This window comes from Pristis pectinata, unplaced genomic scaffold (genome assembly GCF_009764475.1).
Source record: "Pristis pectinata isolate sPriPec2 unplaced genomic scaffold, sPriPec2.1.pri scaffold_92_arrow_ctg1, whole genome shotgun sequence".
NCBI classification, from domain to species: domain Eukaryota; kingdom Metazoa; phylum Chordata; class Chondrichthyes; order Rhinopristiformes; family Pristidae; genus Pristis; species Pristis pectinata.
The window spans coordinates 134,136-147,676 of NW_026262576.1; the positions used below are offsets into that span (position 1 = coordinate 134,136).

The following is a 13,541-nucleotide window of genomic DNA, read 5'->3' on the forward strand; positions in this document are numbered from 1 at the left end:
ACCCTATCCACCTGTGAGGCAACTTTCAGGGATCTGTGGATATGGACCCCCAGATCCCTCTGCTCCTCTACACTGCCCAGAATCCTGCCATTAACCTTGTACTCCGCCTTGGAGTTTGTCCTTCCAAAGTGCACCACCTCGCATTTCTCTGGACTGAACTCCAAATAGACCTCCAAGGAATAAAATCACTGGTGGAAGTTGTCTACAGGCCACAGAATAATAAAATTACAGTGATACAGGCAGTGAACCAAGAAATATCTGACGCATGGAGGAATGGAACTGCAGTTGTCACGGGGGGCTTTAACTTCCACATAGATCGGGCGAATCAAGTAGGTTGAGGCAGGCTTGAGGAGGGCTTCATCGAATGCATCCGTGACAGCTTCCTTGAACAGCACGTCGGTGAACCTACAAGGGAACATGCTACCTTAGATCTGGTCCTGTGCAATGAGACGGGTAAAACTAACGATCTTGTAGTTGGGGATCGAGTGATCACAGTCTGATTGAATTTCTCACACAAACGGAGGGTTCGATCTAAAACCTGTGTGTTATGCCTAAACAAGAGGGACTTGTGGTGAGACAGTTGAACAGTGGGAGACTTTCAAAGAGATTTTTCTCGGTACCCAACAACAGTATTTTCCAGTTACAAGCAAGGACAGGAAGGGTGGGGAGAGCCAGCCGCGGATAACTAAGCAATTAAAAGAAGGCATCAGGCTAAAAGCTCATACACACAAACTCGCCAAGAGCAGTGGGAAACTGGAAGATGGGGCAAACTTCAAAAAGCAACAAAGAACCACTGAGCAAGCAATGAGGAAAGGGACGATAGATTCTGAAAGTAAACTAGCACAAGATATAAAAACAGACAGTAAAAGATTTTATATTATATAAAGCGGAAAAGGGCGGCTAAAGTGAACGTAGGTCCCTTGGAAGATGAGAAAGGGGGATTTAATATTGGGTAATGTGGAAATGGCCGAGGCCTTGAACGACTATTCTGTGTCGGTCTTCACGGTGGAGGTCACGTCTGACATGCCAAAGAGAGATGTTATGGATGCGACGGGAGGTGAGGACCTCGATACAACCGCTGTCACTAAAGAGCTAGTGATGAGCAAACTACTGGGCCTAAAACTAGATGAGTCCCCTGGTCCTGACGGGATGCATCCCAGGGCACTGAAGGAAATGGCGGAGGTTATAGTGGAGGCGTCTGTGATAATTTACCAAAATTCTCTGGGCTCTGGGCAGGTCCCGGTGGACTGGAAGCCAGCGAATGTCACGCCACTGTTTAAAAAAAGATGTAGGCAAAAGGCGGGTAACTATAGGCCAGTTAGCTTAATGGGAAAATGCTTGAAACTATCATTCAGGAAGAAATGGCGAGACATCTGGATAGAAGTGGCTCCATCAGGCAGACACAGCGTGGATTCAGGAAGGGCCAATCCTGTTTGACAAACTTACTGGAGTTCTTTGAGGATATAATGGGTGCAGTGGATAAGAGGGGAACAGGTCGATGTTGTACACTTGGATTTCCAGAGGCCTTCAATAAGGTGCTGTATAAAAGACCTACCCATAAGATAAGGATACATGGAGCTCGGGGTAACGTTTAAGCATGGAGAGAGGATTGGTTGACCAGTAGAAGGCAGAGAGTTGGGATAAATGGGTGTTTCTCTGGTTGGCAATCAGTGGCGAGCGGGGTGCCGCAGGGGTCGGTGCTGGGCCCCCAACTGTTCACGATATACATTAACGATTTGGAAGGGGGGGCCGAGTGCTGATGACACTAAATTGAGTGGAAAAGCAAATTGCGCAGAGGATGCGGAGAGTCCGCAGAGAGATATAGATAGGTTAAGTGAGCGGGCAAGGGTCCGGCAGACGGAGAACAATGTTGGTAAATGTGAGGTCGTCCACTTTGGAAGGAAAAATAGAAGATCAGATTATTATTCAGATGGTGACAGATTGCAGCAGGCTGTGGTGCAGACGGACTTGGGAGAGCTTGTGCATGAATCGCAAAAGGTTGGTTTGCAGATGCAACAGGTTATCGAGAAGCCAAACGGAGCGCCGGCCTTCATTGCTGGAGGGATTGAATTTAAGAGCAGGGAGGTCACGCTGCAACTGTACTGGTGAGGCCGCACCTGGAGTACGGCGTGCGGTTCTGGTCTCCTTACTTGAGGAAAGATGTACCAGCTTTGGAGGCGGTGCAGAGGAGGTTCACCAGGTTGTTTCCAGAGATGAGGGGGGTCAGCCTATGAGGAGAGATTGAGTCGCCTGGGACTATACTCACTGGAATTCAGAAGAATGAGAGGGGATCTTATAGAAACATAAAATTATGAAAGGGATAAACGAGAGAGAAGAGGCAGGAAGGTTGTTTCCACTGGTGGGTGAGACTAGAACTAGGGGACGTAGTTCAGGGGAGTAGATTTAGGATGGAGATGAGGAGAATCTGGTTTTCCCAGAGAGTGGTGAATCTGTGGGATTCCCTGCCCAGGGAAGCAGTAGAGGATCCCTCACTAAACAGTTAGATAGATTTTTGCCTAGTAGGGGAATTAGGGTTCTGGGGAAAAGGCAGTTCGGTGGAGCTTGAGTCCACGGCCAGATCAGCCGTGATCTTATTGAATGGCGGAGCAGGCTGAACGGGCCAGATGGCCTCCTCCTGCTCCCGGTTCTTACGTATCGTCGAAATCATTAATATCTGTGACCGAGCACTGATCCCTACGGCACACCACAGGTCTCAGGCCTCCAGACTGAAGACCCACCACTACCAGCCTCCTTCCACCAATTGGCCAGATCACCCTGGATCCCCTGTGATCTACCCTTCTGAGCCAGCCTACAGTGCAGGACTTATCAAAGGCCTTGCTGATGTCCGTGTCGAACCTCTCCTGTTTACGCTTCTCGAAGCCTGCTGCCCAGCCCTCGATATCCCTGACACCCAGGGATATCTGTGCACTGACTGGTGTCTCTGCGCCTCACTCCTTTGCTGTTGGTGTTTTGATCTTGCTGTGCACTGACGCTGTGGGAGGCGGGAACAGTGGGTTTACTTTCCCCTTTTCAACTCTCTTTGCAAGGGCCGGGGCTCACGAGGCACCAAACTGTGTTCAGAGCTCTCACCAGCAATCTCACACCCTGGTGTGGAGACTGTTCTCGGTTTGTCTGGATGTTGATGAACTTATTGTCTGCACCTCTTGAGTGACTGACATCGAATCGGGGTCCCAAGGGCAACGGGGCTGATCAGGCAGGGACCGTCCCGCTTGGGGAAGCTCCAGCCTCCCCATGGTCGGCCTCGGCCGACTCTTGCCCTTTTGGCAGAATGCCTGCCCTGTTTCCTGGCCGAGCTGAGTTGATTTAGTGGCCACGGGCCACCAGGAAGAGGTGACTCGGGGTGTGAGATCCTCAGTGAGAGGGTGTCAAGGCTGATTCTTGATGGTAATTCTCCGACCCCAGGCTCCCTGTGGCTCACGTACACAAGCTGTTTCTGGAGTTTAGACACGACGGGGGAGGCTCGGCGAGGTTTGTCACCAGGTCGAGACGCAGCATTCAAGTTCCCCGGACTGATGGAGGGCTGGTGTGGGACGGAGACACCTTGCCCTCCTCTCAGGGTCCAGGAAAGGCCCGGTCTCTGTATCGGGCCAGGAGGTGTTGGACAGTCTCTCCGTTACCCCTTCCCTCTCCATCCACCACCCTCGGATCCTCAACTCACCACCTCCCCGTCCATCCTTGGTGCTGCCCCCTATTCTTCACCCCCCCCCCGCCCGCCCTCCTCAACGTCCAAACACACCTCCCCCTCATCTCCGTGATCTCTCTCTGGATGACTAACCCTCTCTGACAGTTTCATGGTCTCTGGTTCCCTCTTTCTCTCATTGCCCGACACGGTCTCTTCACCTCTCTCTCTTGCTCTCTCAATCCACCTTTATCTCCTTGTCTTTCCAGCGTTCTCCCTCCCCCTCTCCCCCTCTCTCCCCCTCTCCCCCTCTCTCTGCCTCTCTCTCTCCCTCTCTCTCTCTCTCTCCCTCTCTCCTCCTCCCCCATCCCATCCATTTGGTAAAATGGCTGCTTGCAGCCAACGACTCCTTGACCCAACAAAGCCCCTCATCTCACCTCTCCCCTTCCACAGACTCCCGCCTCCCCCTCCCCTCCAAACCCGTCCCTGTCCGCAGTAGGAGGGAGGGAAGGAGTCACCTTGGGAACAGGCCCCACCTTTGAGCCTCCCACTGACACTTCCTGTTCCAATGCCTGAGGTCAGCCCATGGGTGTGAGCTCCTCGAGACAGCCCCTCCCCTCCTGGTGACGTGGTCATCACCTTAAGAAGGTCCGTGAATTGCTCAGTGGCTCAGAACCTGGTCGGGGCTGAGACCTGGACCTCGGACCCCAACCGGACACCGGGAGACACGGAGACAGGACCCAGCCGGAGCAGACCCGGGAGAAGCTCGGAGTTCCTGGAAGAGCAGAGTCAGGTAGGTCCACTTCTATATCTCAGGGGTAGGAGGGTGTCCATTCGGCAACGCTACCCCTCCGTGAGTGGTCCAAACCTCTTCAACCCCTCCTCTCCATCTCTCCTCCCCTCTCTCCCCCCTCCCCACCTCCCCACGACACCCTCACTGGACCCACAGCCTATGCTGTGACCCTGGGGTGAGTGATGTTCTGGAATTTCCCACTGCCTCACCCAACTCCCCCTCTCTCCCTCATGACCAATATTTCCCCCACTCTCTCTGCCTCTCCCTCGCACGTGATTAATGTTCCCCACGACGACGCTGGAGGGGCTCAGCAGGCCGGGCAGCATCCGCGGAGAAAAGCAGGCGGTCAACGTCTCGGGTCGGGGACCCTTCCTCGGTACTGGAGACGGGAAAAGGGGGGAGCCCGATATATAGGAGGGGAAAACAGAGCAGCGACAGGCCGACAGAAGAAGGGAGGTGGGGTGGGCACAGGGTGGTGAGAGGTCGACGCAGGTAAGAGATGGTGATGGGCAGGTGCGGGGGGGAGGAGGGGGGGCAGATCCACCGGGCGACGGGTCAAATGTAAGGAGGAAAAAAGGGGGGGGGGGCAGAAAAAAAGAGAGAGACGCTAGGAAAGGGAAGAAGAGACATGGTTGGGGGTGGGTGTGGGGGGGATTTGTGGGGAAGGGTGGGTGTGGGGGTTACCTAAAGTGGGAGAATTCAATGTCCCTGCCGTTAGGCTGCAAGGTTCCCAGAGGGAAGACGAGGCGCTGTTCCTCCGGTTTGCGCTGGGAATTCTCCCGGCAGCGGAGGAGGCCGAGGGCTGACGTGTCAGTGGTGGGGTGGGAGGGGGGAGTTGAAGCGACGGGCGACGGGGAGATGCAGGTCGCAGCCACGGACGGAGCGCGGGTGTCCTGCGAGACGGGTACCCCAGTCTGCGTCTGGTCTCGCCGACATAGAGGAGGCAGCCCTCGGAGCACGGAATGCAGTCGATGCCGTTGCAGGAGGTGCGGGTGAATCTCTGTCTCACCTGAGAGGACTGTTTGGGTCCCTGGGTGGAGGGGACGGGGGTGGTGTAGGGGCAGGTGTTGCCCTTATGGTGGGGGGCAGTGGAGAGATCCCAGGGTGGGACCGGGATGAGTCGGAGGGTGGAAGGGGTGATTCACCCGCACCTCCCGCAAAGAGGTTGCCACAGTGCACAGGCAAAATTAGTCCAGTAACGGGAAGCAGAGAGCGCAGGTTGAAAGTTGATCTCCGGACTGGAGGGAGCTGGTCAGTGGAGTTTCCATGGGTCAGGACCTGGTCCGGTGCTTTTCTGAACGTGCGTGAATGACCAGGAATTGGAGCAGGACTCACGGTTCCCAGATCTGTTGACGGCACAAAACCTGGAGGTCTGGGTAGTGAGAAGCTTGGGGGGGGGGGGGGTGGAGAGGGAGAGAGAGAGGGGAGAGAGACAGACAGAGAGAGATAGACAGATACAGAAAGAGAGAGAGAGAAAGAGATATAGAGGGAGGGAGCGAGAGGGAGAGAGAGAGAGGGAGAGAGCAGATGGGATGGGCAGAGGGGCGGCAGATGCTGTTTAATGCTGAGAGATGTGAAGGGTCACATCTCGGTGGGAAGAAGGGGGAGGCAGAATAAACGAAAGGGAACAACACCAACGAGGGCCACAAGATCAGAGCTGAAGGTTGATCTTCGGACTGGAGGATATTGGTGTTGGTTTATTATTGTCACTTGTACTGAGGTCCAGTGAGAAACTTGTCTTGCAAACCAACCATACAGGTCAATTCATTACACGATGCTGTTACATTGAGTTAGTACAGAGCACACTGAGGTAGTACAGGGTGCATTGAGGCAGTACAGGGCGCGCTGAGGTAGTACAGGTAGCATTGAGGTAGTACAGGGTGCATTGAGGTAGTGCAGGGTGTACTGAGGTAGTACAGGGTGCACTGAGGTAGTACAGGGCGCGCTGAGGTAGTACAGAGTGCATTGAGGTAGTACAGGGAGCATTGAGGTAGTACAACATGTACTGAGGTAGTACAGGGTGCATTGAGGTAGTACAAGGTGTACTGAGGTAGTACAGCGTGCATTGATGTAGTACAGGTAAAAACAATAACAGTACAGAGTAAAGTGTCCCAGCTACAGAGAAAGTGCAGTGCAATAAGGTGCAAGGTCACAACAAGGTAGATCGTGAGGTCAGAGTCCATCTCATCGTATAAGGGAACCATTCAATAGTCTCATCACCGTGGGGTAGAAGCCGTCCTTGAGCCTGGTGGGACGTGCCCTCAGGCTACTGTATCTTCTACCAGATGGGAGAGGGGAGAAGAGAGAATGTCCCGGGTGGGTGGGGTCTTTGATTATGCCGGCTGCTTCACCGAGGCAGTGAGAGGTAAAGATGGTCAGTGGAGTTTCCATGGGTCAGGACCTGGTCCGGTGCTTTTCTGAACGTGCGTGAATGACCAGGAATTGGAGCAGGACTCACGGTTCCCAGATCTGTTGACGGCACAAAACCTGGAGGTCTGGGTGGTCAGAGGCTTGGGAGAAAGGGGGGAGAGAGAGGGAGAGAGAAGGGGAGAGAGGGAGGGGGAGAGAGAGAGAGGGGAGACGGGGGAGAGAGAGGGGGGAGAGAGAGAGGGGGAGAGAGAGAGGGGGGAGACGGGGGAGAGAGAGGGGGAGAGAGAGAGGGGGAGAGAGGGAGAAGGAGAGGGAGCGAGAGAGCAGATGGGATGGGCAGAGGGGCGGCAGATGCTGTTTAATGCTGAGAGATGTGAAGGGTCACATCTCGGTGGGAAGAATGGGGAGGCAGAATAAACGAAAGGGAACGACACCAACGAGGGCCACAAGATCAGAGAGATCTGAGGGGGAAGAGGTGAACAGTTCGTCAGAAGTGGTGAGAAAGTGGTTTGTAAAGTCGACGGGCTCCAGGGCTTTGAGCTCGGTCCACAAGACGAGGAGTCGGGAAGGAGCTTTGTGAAACACCGGAGTTTTGTGTCCAGTTCTGGACGCCACACTTGAGGGAAGATGCGAAGGCTTCGGAGGAGGTGCAGGAGGGGTGGACCTGAGTGATTCCAGGGACGGGGGACTTGGGTCGTGGAGAGAGTCTACGAGGGGATCCCACAGTCCAAGGGTCGTCCCATCAGTAGAAGGGACGAGAACCCGGGCTCACCGCCTCAGGGTGACCGGACAACGAAGCAGAAGGAAGCTGAGGAAAGTTTTGCTTCAGTGGCGAGCGGTTGGGGTCTGGGATTCCCTGCCTGGAGAGCAGTGAAGGCAGCTTCAATCGTGGTGTTGAAGAGGGAGCTGGATAAACCACGGGCCGTGGGGGGAGGGCGGGGAGTGGGAACGGTGGGATTGCCCTCACACAGAGATGGGATAGACTGGAGGGGCAGAGTGGCCTCCCCTGGGCTGTAACCGTGCTGTGATTCTGTGACTCCCTCCGTCTCCTTCTCCCCCCCCATGTCATTCAGGGTCACTCCCTCCATGACGGTCTCTCTCTCCCTCCCTCTCTCCCTCCCTACCTCCCTCTCTCCCTCTCTCCCTCCTTCCCTCCCTCTCTCCCTCTCTCCCTCCCTCTCTCCCTCTCTCCCTCCCTCCCTCCCTCTCTCACTCTCTCTCTCCCCCGACGGTCTCCCTCTCCCCACCGACTTCCAGACTCTCTCCATCCCACTCCTCCTCTCCATAGTCATTGGTGGGTAGGGGGATGGAACCCCGTGGAGGGGTGGGTTGTGGGAAGGGACCCCGTGTGGAGGGGTGGGTGGTGGGGACAGGCTTCCGTGGAGGGGTGGGTGGTCGGGATGGGCCCCCGTGCAGGAGAGGGTGGTTGGAAGGGGCACCCTGTGGAGGGGTGGGTGGTGGGGACAGGCATCCGTGGAGGGGTGGGTGGTGTGAAGGGACACCCTGTGGAGGGGTGGGTGGTGGGGACGGGCCCCTGTGGAGGGGTGGGTGGTGGGAAGGGACCCCGTGTGGAGGGGTGGGTGGTGGGGACGGGCCCCTGTGGAGGGGTGGGTGGTGGCGACAGGCCCCCGTGGAGGAGTGGGTGGTGGGAAGGGACCCCCTGTGGAGGGGTGGGTGGTGGGGACGGGCCCCTGTGGAGGGGTGGGTGGTGGCGACGGGCCCCCGTGGAGGGGTGGGTGGTGGGAAGGGACCCCGTGTGGAGGGGTGGGTGGTGGGGACGGGCCCCTGTGGAGGGGTGGGTGGTGTGAAGGGACCCCGTGTGGAGGGGTGGGTGGTGGGGACAGGCCCCGTGGAGGGTTGGGTGGTCGGGATGGGCCCCCGTTGAGCAGTGGGTGCCGGGAAGGGACACCCTGTGGAGGGGTGGGTGGTGGGAATGGACGCCCTGTGAGGGGTGGGTGGTGGGGACAGGCCCCCGTGGAGTGGTGGGTGGTCGGGATGGGCCCCCGTGCAGGAGAGGGTGGTGGGAAGGGGCACCCTGTCGAGGGGTGGGTGGTGGGGACGGGCATCCGTGGAGGGGTGGGTGGTGTGAAGGGACCCCCTGTGGAGGGGTGGGTGGTGGGGACGGGCCCCTGTGGAGGGGTGGGTGGTGTGAAGGGACCCCGTGTGGAGGGGTGGGTGGTGGGGACAGGCCCCGTGCAGGGTTGGGTGGTCGGGATGGGCCCCCGTTGAGCAGTGGGTGCTGGGAAGGGACACCCTTTGGAGGGGTGGGTGGTGGGGACGGGCCCCCATGGAGGGGTGGGTGGTTGGAAGGGACACCCTGTGGAGGGTTGGATGGTGGGGACAGGCACCCCGTGCAGGGGTGCGTGGTGGGGAGGGATCCCCGTGGAGGGTTGGGTGGTTGGGACGGGCCCCTGTGGAGGGGTGGGTGGTGGGAAGGGACCCCGTGTGGAGGGGTGGGTGGTGGGGACGGGCCCCTGTGGAGGGGTGGGTGGTTGACAGGGGCTCCCTGTGGAGGGGTGGGTGGAGGGGACAGGCACCCCGTGCAGGGGTGTGTGGTGGGGAGGGAGCCCCGTGGAGGAGTGGGTGGTGGGAAGGGACCCCCTGTGGAGGGGTGGGTGGTGGCGACAGGCCCCCGTGGAGGAGTGGGTGGTGGGAAGGGACCCCCTGTGGAGGGGTGGGTGGTGGGGACGGGCCCCTGTGGAGGGGTGGGTGGTGGCGACGGGCCCCCGTGGAGGGGTGGGTGGTTGGAAGGGACACCCTGTGGAGGGGTGGGAGGTGGGGACGGGCCCTCAGTGGAGGGGTGGGTGATGGGAAGGGACGTCCTGTGGAGGGGTGGGTGGTGGGGACAGGCACCCGCGGAGGGGTGGGTGGTGGGAAGGGACACACAGTGGAGGGGTGGGTGGTGGGGACGGGCCCCCGTGGAGGGGTGGGGGGGTGGGGAGGGTCCTCCGTGGAGGGGTGTTTGGTGGGGAGGGACCCCCATGGACGAGTGGGTGGTAGGAAGGGTCGTCACGTGGAGGGGTGTGTGGTGGGAAGGGACGCCCTTTGGAGGGGTGGGTGATGGGGACAGGCCCCCGTGGAGGGGTGTTTTGTGGGGAGGGACCCCCTGTGGAGGGGTGGGTGGTGGGGACAGGCCTCCTGTGGAGGGGTGGGTGTTGGGAGGGACCCCCTGTGGAGGAGTGGGTGGTAGGAAGGGACATCATGTGGAGGGGTGGGTGGTGGGATGGATCCCCCTGTGGAGGGGTGGGTGGTGGGATGGATCCCCCTGTGGAGGGGTGGGTGGTGGGGACCGGCCCCCTGTGGAGGGGTTGGTGGTGGGAGGGACGCCCTGTGGAGGGGTGGGTGGTGGGGACGGGCCCCCGTGGAGAGGTGGGTGGTGTGGACGGGCCCCCGTGGAGTGGTGATGGTGGGAGGGGACCCTCGTGGAGGGGTGGGTGGTGGGGGCGGGCCCCCTGTGAAGGGGTGGTGAAGAAGGGGGTGGATCTGAGGCGCCATCCATGGGTGACCCCCATCTCCCATTCTCATTCCAGACGGACCGCCCTCCGCTACCCGAGGGGAGCCCTGTCGACACGGCGACGGAGCCCGGGATGGGTCGGAGATTGGGAACGTTGCTCTGTGCGCTCCTCTTCCTGGGGGGTGTGGGTGCCGTCTGCCAGACGGGCAGTGCCAGAGAGTGCCAGGCCGCGTCCCCGGTACCAGGGACCAGTTTGGCCGGAGAGGGTATCGACGTGGTGACGTTGACCCGCAAGGGGGCATATGTGGTGGACGTAGAGAGCTGGAAGCTTCCCAATGGGGCCTGCACTCTCTGCAGAAACTCACTGATGGGGGGTAAACGCCAGCGACTCCCCCTGGCCGCGGTGGACTGGCGGGCTCAGCGCAACTGCCGCCGGGCCGTGTCCAGCCAGCTCTTCCACTCAGTCTCCCAGCTGGCTGAGTCGGTCAGCTCCAGTGTGGACAACAGCTGGAAGGTTGGCCTGAAGCTGCCCGTCCATCCCACACAGTCGGTCGGTTTAACACTGGCTGGTTCCAAGTCCAAGGTCACGTCCTTCAGCACCCGCAAAGCCCAATCAGACCGCTACAGCTTCGCCAGCCACGAGGTCCGCTGCCGCCTGTACCGCTACCGGCTGAAGGACCCACCCCCCCTGGCGCCCCAGTTCTCCGCCCACCTGCGCCGGATCCCCAACACCTCCTACGGGGGAGCCCGGCACCACTACCGCCGACTGGTGCAGACTTTCGGAACACATTACATCCGGTTGGTGGATCTGGGCGGCTCCTTCAAGGACGTGACGGCCATCCGCACCTGCAAGGCGGCGGTGGAGGGCCTCACCGCCGAGGAGGTGAAGGACTGCCTGAGTGTAGAGGCCAGTTACGAGGTAGTTCAGGCAGGCAAGGCCACAGCTGGCATGGGTTTCTGCAAGAGGAAGGCCTCGTCCCTGAGCCACGGCAGCAGCTTCCACCAGGCCTTCAGCGAGAGGCTGACGGAGGCCACAGGAGGTCAGTCCACCGGGGAGACGGACATCCTCTTCTCCTCTGACCCCGCCGCCTTCACCAGCTGGCTGAAAAGTCTGAAGGCCTCGCCGGGGGTGGTACACTACCGGCTGGCCCCCCTCCATCACCTGTTACCCACCAGTGACCGCCGGCGTGACCAGCTGGGGCTCTACCTCAGAGAGTACATCATGGCCAACGCCCTGAGGCGGGACTGCTCCAATACCACCTGCCCCACCGGCAAGAGCAAGAGCCCCTCCGACCCCTGCTCCTGCCTCTGCCCAGAGAACAACTGGGTGGACCGTCTCTGCTGCGCCAAGCAGAAGGGCGCGGGGCACCTGGTGGTCACCGTCAAGAGGGGCTTCGACCTCTGGGGTGACTATTTTAGTGGCACCGACGCTTTTGTGGTGGTCTCTTACGGGAAGGCCAGTGAGCGGACCTGGGTGGTGAACAATAACAATAACCCTCGCTGGAACGCCAGATTGGATCTGAGTACAGTGGTGGCCGAAAACCACCTGAAACTCACAGTGAAGGTCTACGATAAAGATCCCTTTAGGAATGAACACCTGGGGACTTGCCAGGTGCCCCTGACCTCTGGCCACACTGATCGTACGTGTTACCTCAAGCACGGCAAGGTCACCTACCGGGTGTACTTCACCTGTGAGTCCCACCTGCGCGGCCGCACCTGCCGTCAGTACGCCCCGTGTCCGGGGAACCGTGGGTTCACTGGGCTCCTGTGGACCAACCAGTCCTTCCCCTCGCCCGACTCCCCCACTTCCTCTTCGGGGAACGCCCTCCTCAAAGTTATCTACCCCTGACCCTTGGCCTCTCACCGACCTCAATCCCAAGCCCGACTCTGTCCTTCCATTGCCCCTGGGCCTGGTGTCACATCCTCCCCCCTGATCATCAGTCCCATTGCCCGATGCTTTTCAAGGGGAACAGACTCCGTGCCCGTCATCCTCTGGGCCTCTGAGGTGGGCAACTGGTCGGTCCCATTGCCCTCAACTTTACCCGCTCGGGCCCAGGACCCTCTCTCCCCAGGACTGCTCCCTCAGGTCCGTCCTCCTGACCCTCCCCTGCTCAACCTTGCTCCCTCACCTCCATCCCCATGACCTTTACCCTCTGTTGCCCAGGTCTTCAGGAGCGTTCCCTTCAGTTCCTTCTCCTGACCTTTGCACTATCACCCGTGATAGCCCGGGTCACCACACCCCGCGCCCCCACCGGTCCTGGGCTCATCCTCTGAGAGAGACCCCCCCCCCCCACACACAAACCTCGAAACCTTCCCAATCCCCGCTGCTAGAATCCCACGGGCACTGGGAATTCCCAGTGGGAATGGGAGTGAGAACCGACCACCAATCCCGGCTCGCTTGGCTTTATGCCAATGGCTGGTGTTTGGGGGTGTGGGGAAGGGGACCGGTGGGAAGGGTATCGAGGAACCGACCGCTCTGTAGAGTGTTACATCACCCCTGCCCCCCCCCACCCCCCCAGGAGCCACCCCTTGCCCCAACACAGACCCATTTTGGAGGGAAGATGCACCAGCCAGCTCGACAAATTGCAGCCAGCTTAATCGCTTGAGCGTAACGTCATTTACGGATCCACGCCGCCCGTGCAGGAGGATGGCTCAGAGACGGCTCCGTCTCCCACGATCCTGGCGTCCACAGGGGACATACCGGAGAGTCTCCGGCAGACCTGTGTCCCAGGACGGGTGACTTTCATCGGAGCAGCAACATCATCGCAGGAACGTCGTAAGCCTCCCCGTGCACGAGAAGCTTTGCAAAGAGATGCCTAGAACTACGAATCGCCAGAAGAAATTGTCCGATTGCCTCTTGCCTTCTCCGTATAACCTCACGTTTTTGCAATAAACACCACTGAGCATCATTCCGCCTCTCGGTGTGAACAGTTACCGCGTTGTGCTGGGACGTGGAGTTCTCAGGGGGGGTGGTGAGGACAGGACCCCGGGGCAGGGAGGGTGAGCGGGAGAAAGGGTACGGTCCCCGAGGTGGGGTTCGACCGTGGGAGGGACACGGGAGGGTTGGAGGAGCGGGATTCGGCAGGGCCGCGGAGATCAGCCTCACGACGCACACCACACGGCCCCCGTGGGGTCACCAGGTGTCGACTGCACATTTGTTCAGGCCATTCAACCAGACTCAGTGGGTCACCCATCCCGCGGATCCCAACCTCCCAAAAAACACACTCACTCTTCAATAAGCGTCTCCATTGGGAACAGATGCCTTCCTTAATACTGCTGTCTGA

The 13,541-nt window shown here is 59.3% G+C and overlaps 1 protein-coding gene across 1 annotated transcript in view; it reads left to right on the plus strand.

The window, feature by feature from the left end:
- LOC127567283 (perforin-1-like) overlaps positions 1-12,106 on the plus strand; it is a 54,497-nt gene extending 42,391 nt beyond the window's left edge. The window contains exon 3 of the mRNA XM_052009967.1: positions 10,901-12,106. Within this exon, the coding sequence (XP_051865927.1) occupies positions 10,901-12,106 (1,206 nt within the window). The remainder of the gene's footprint in view (positions 1-10,900) is intronic.
- Positions 12,107-13,541: the final 1,435 nt, after the last annotated feature.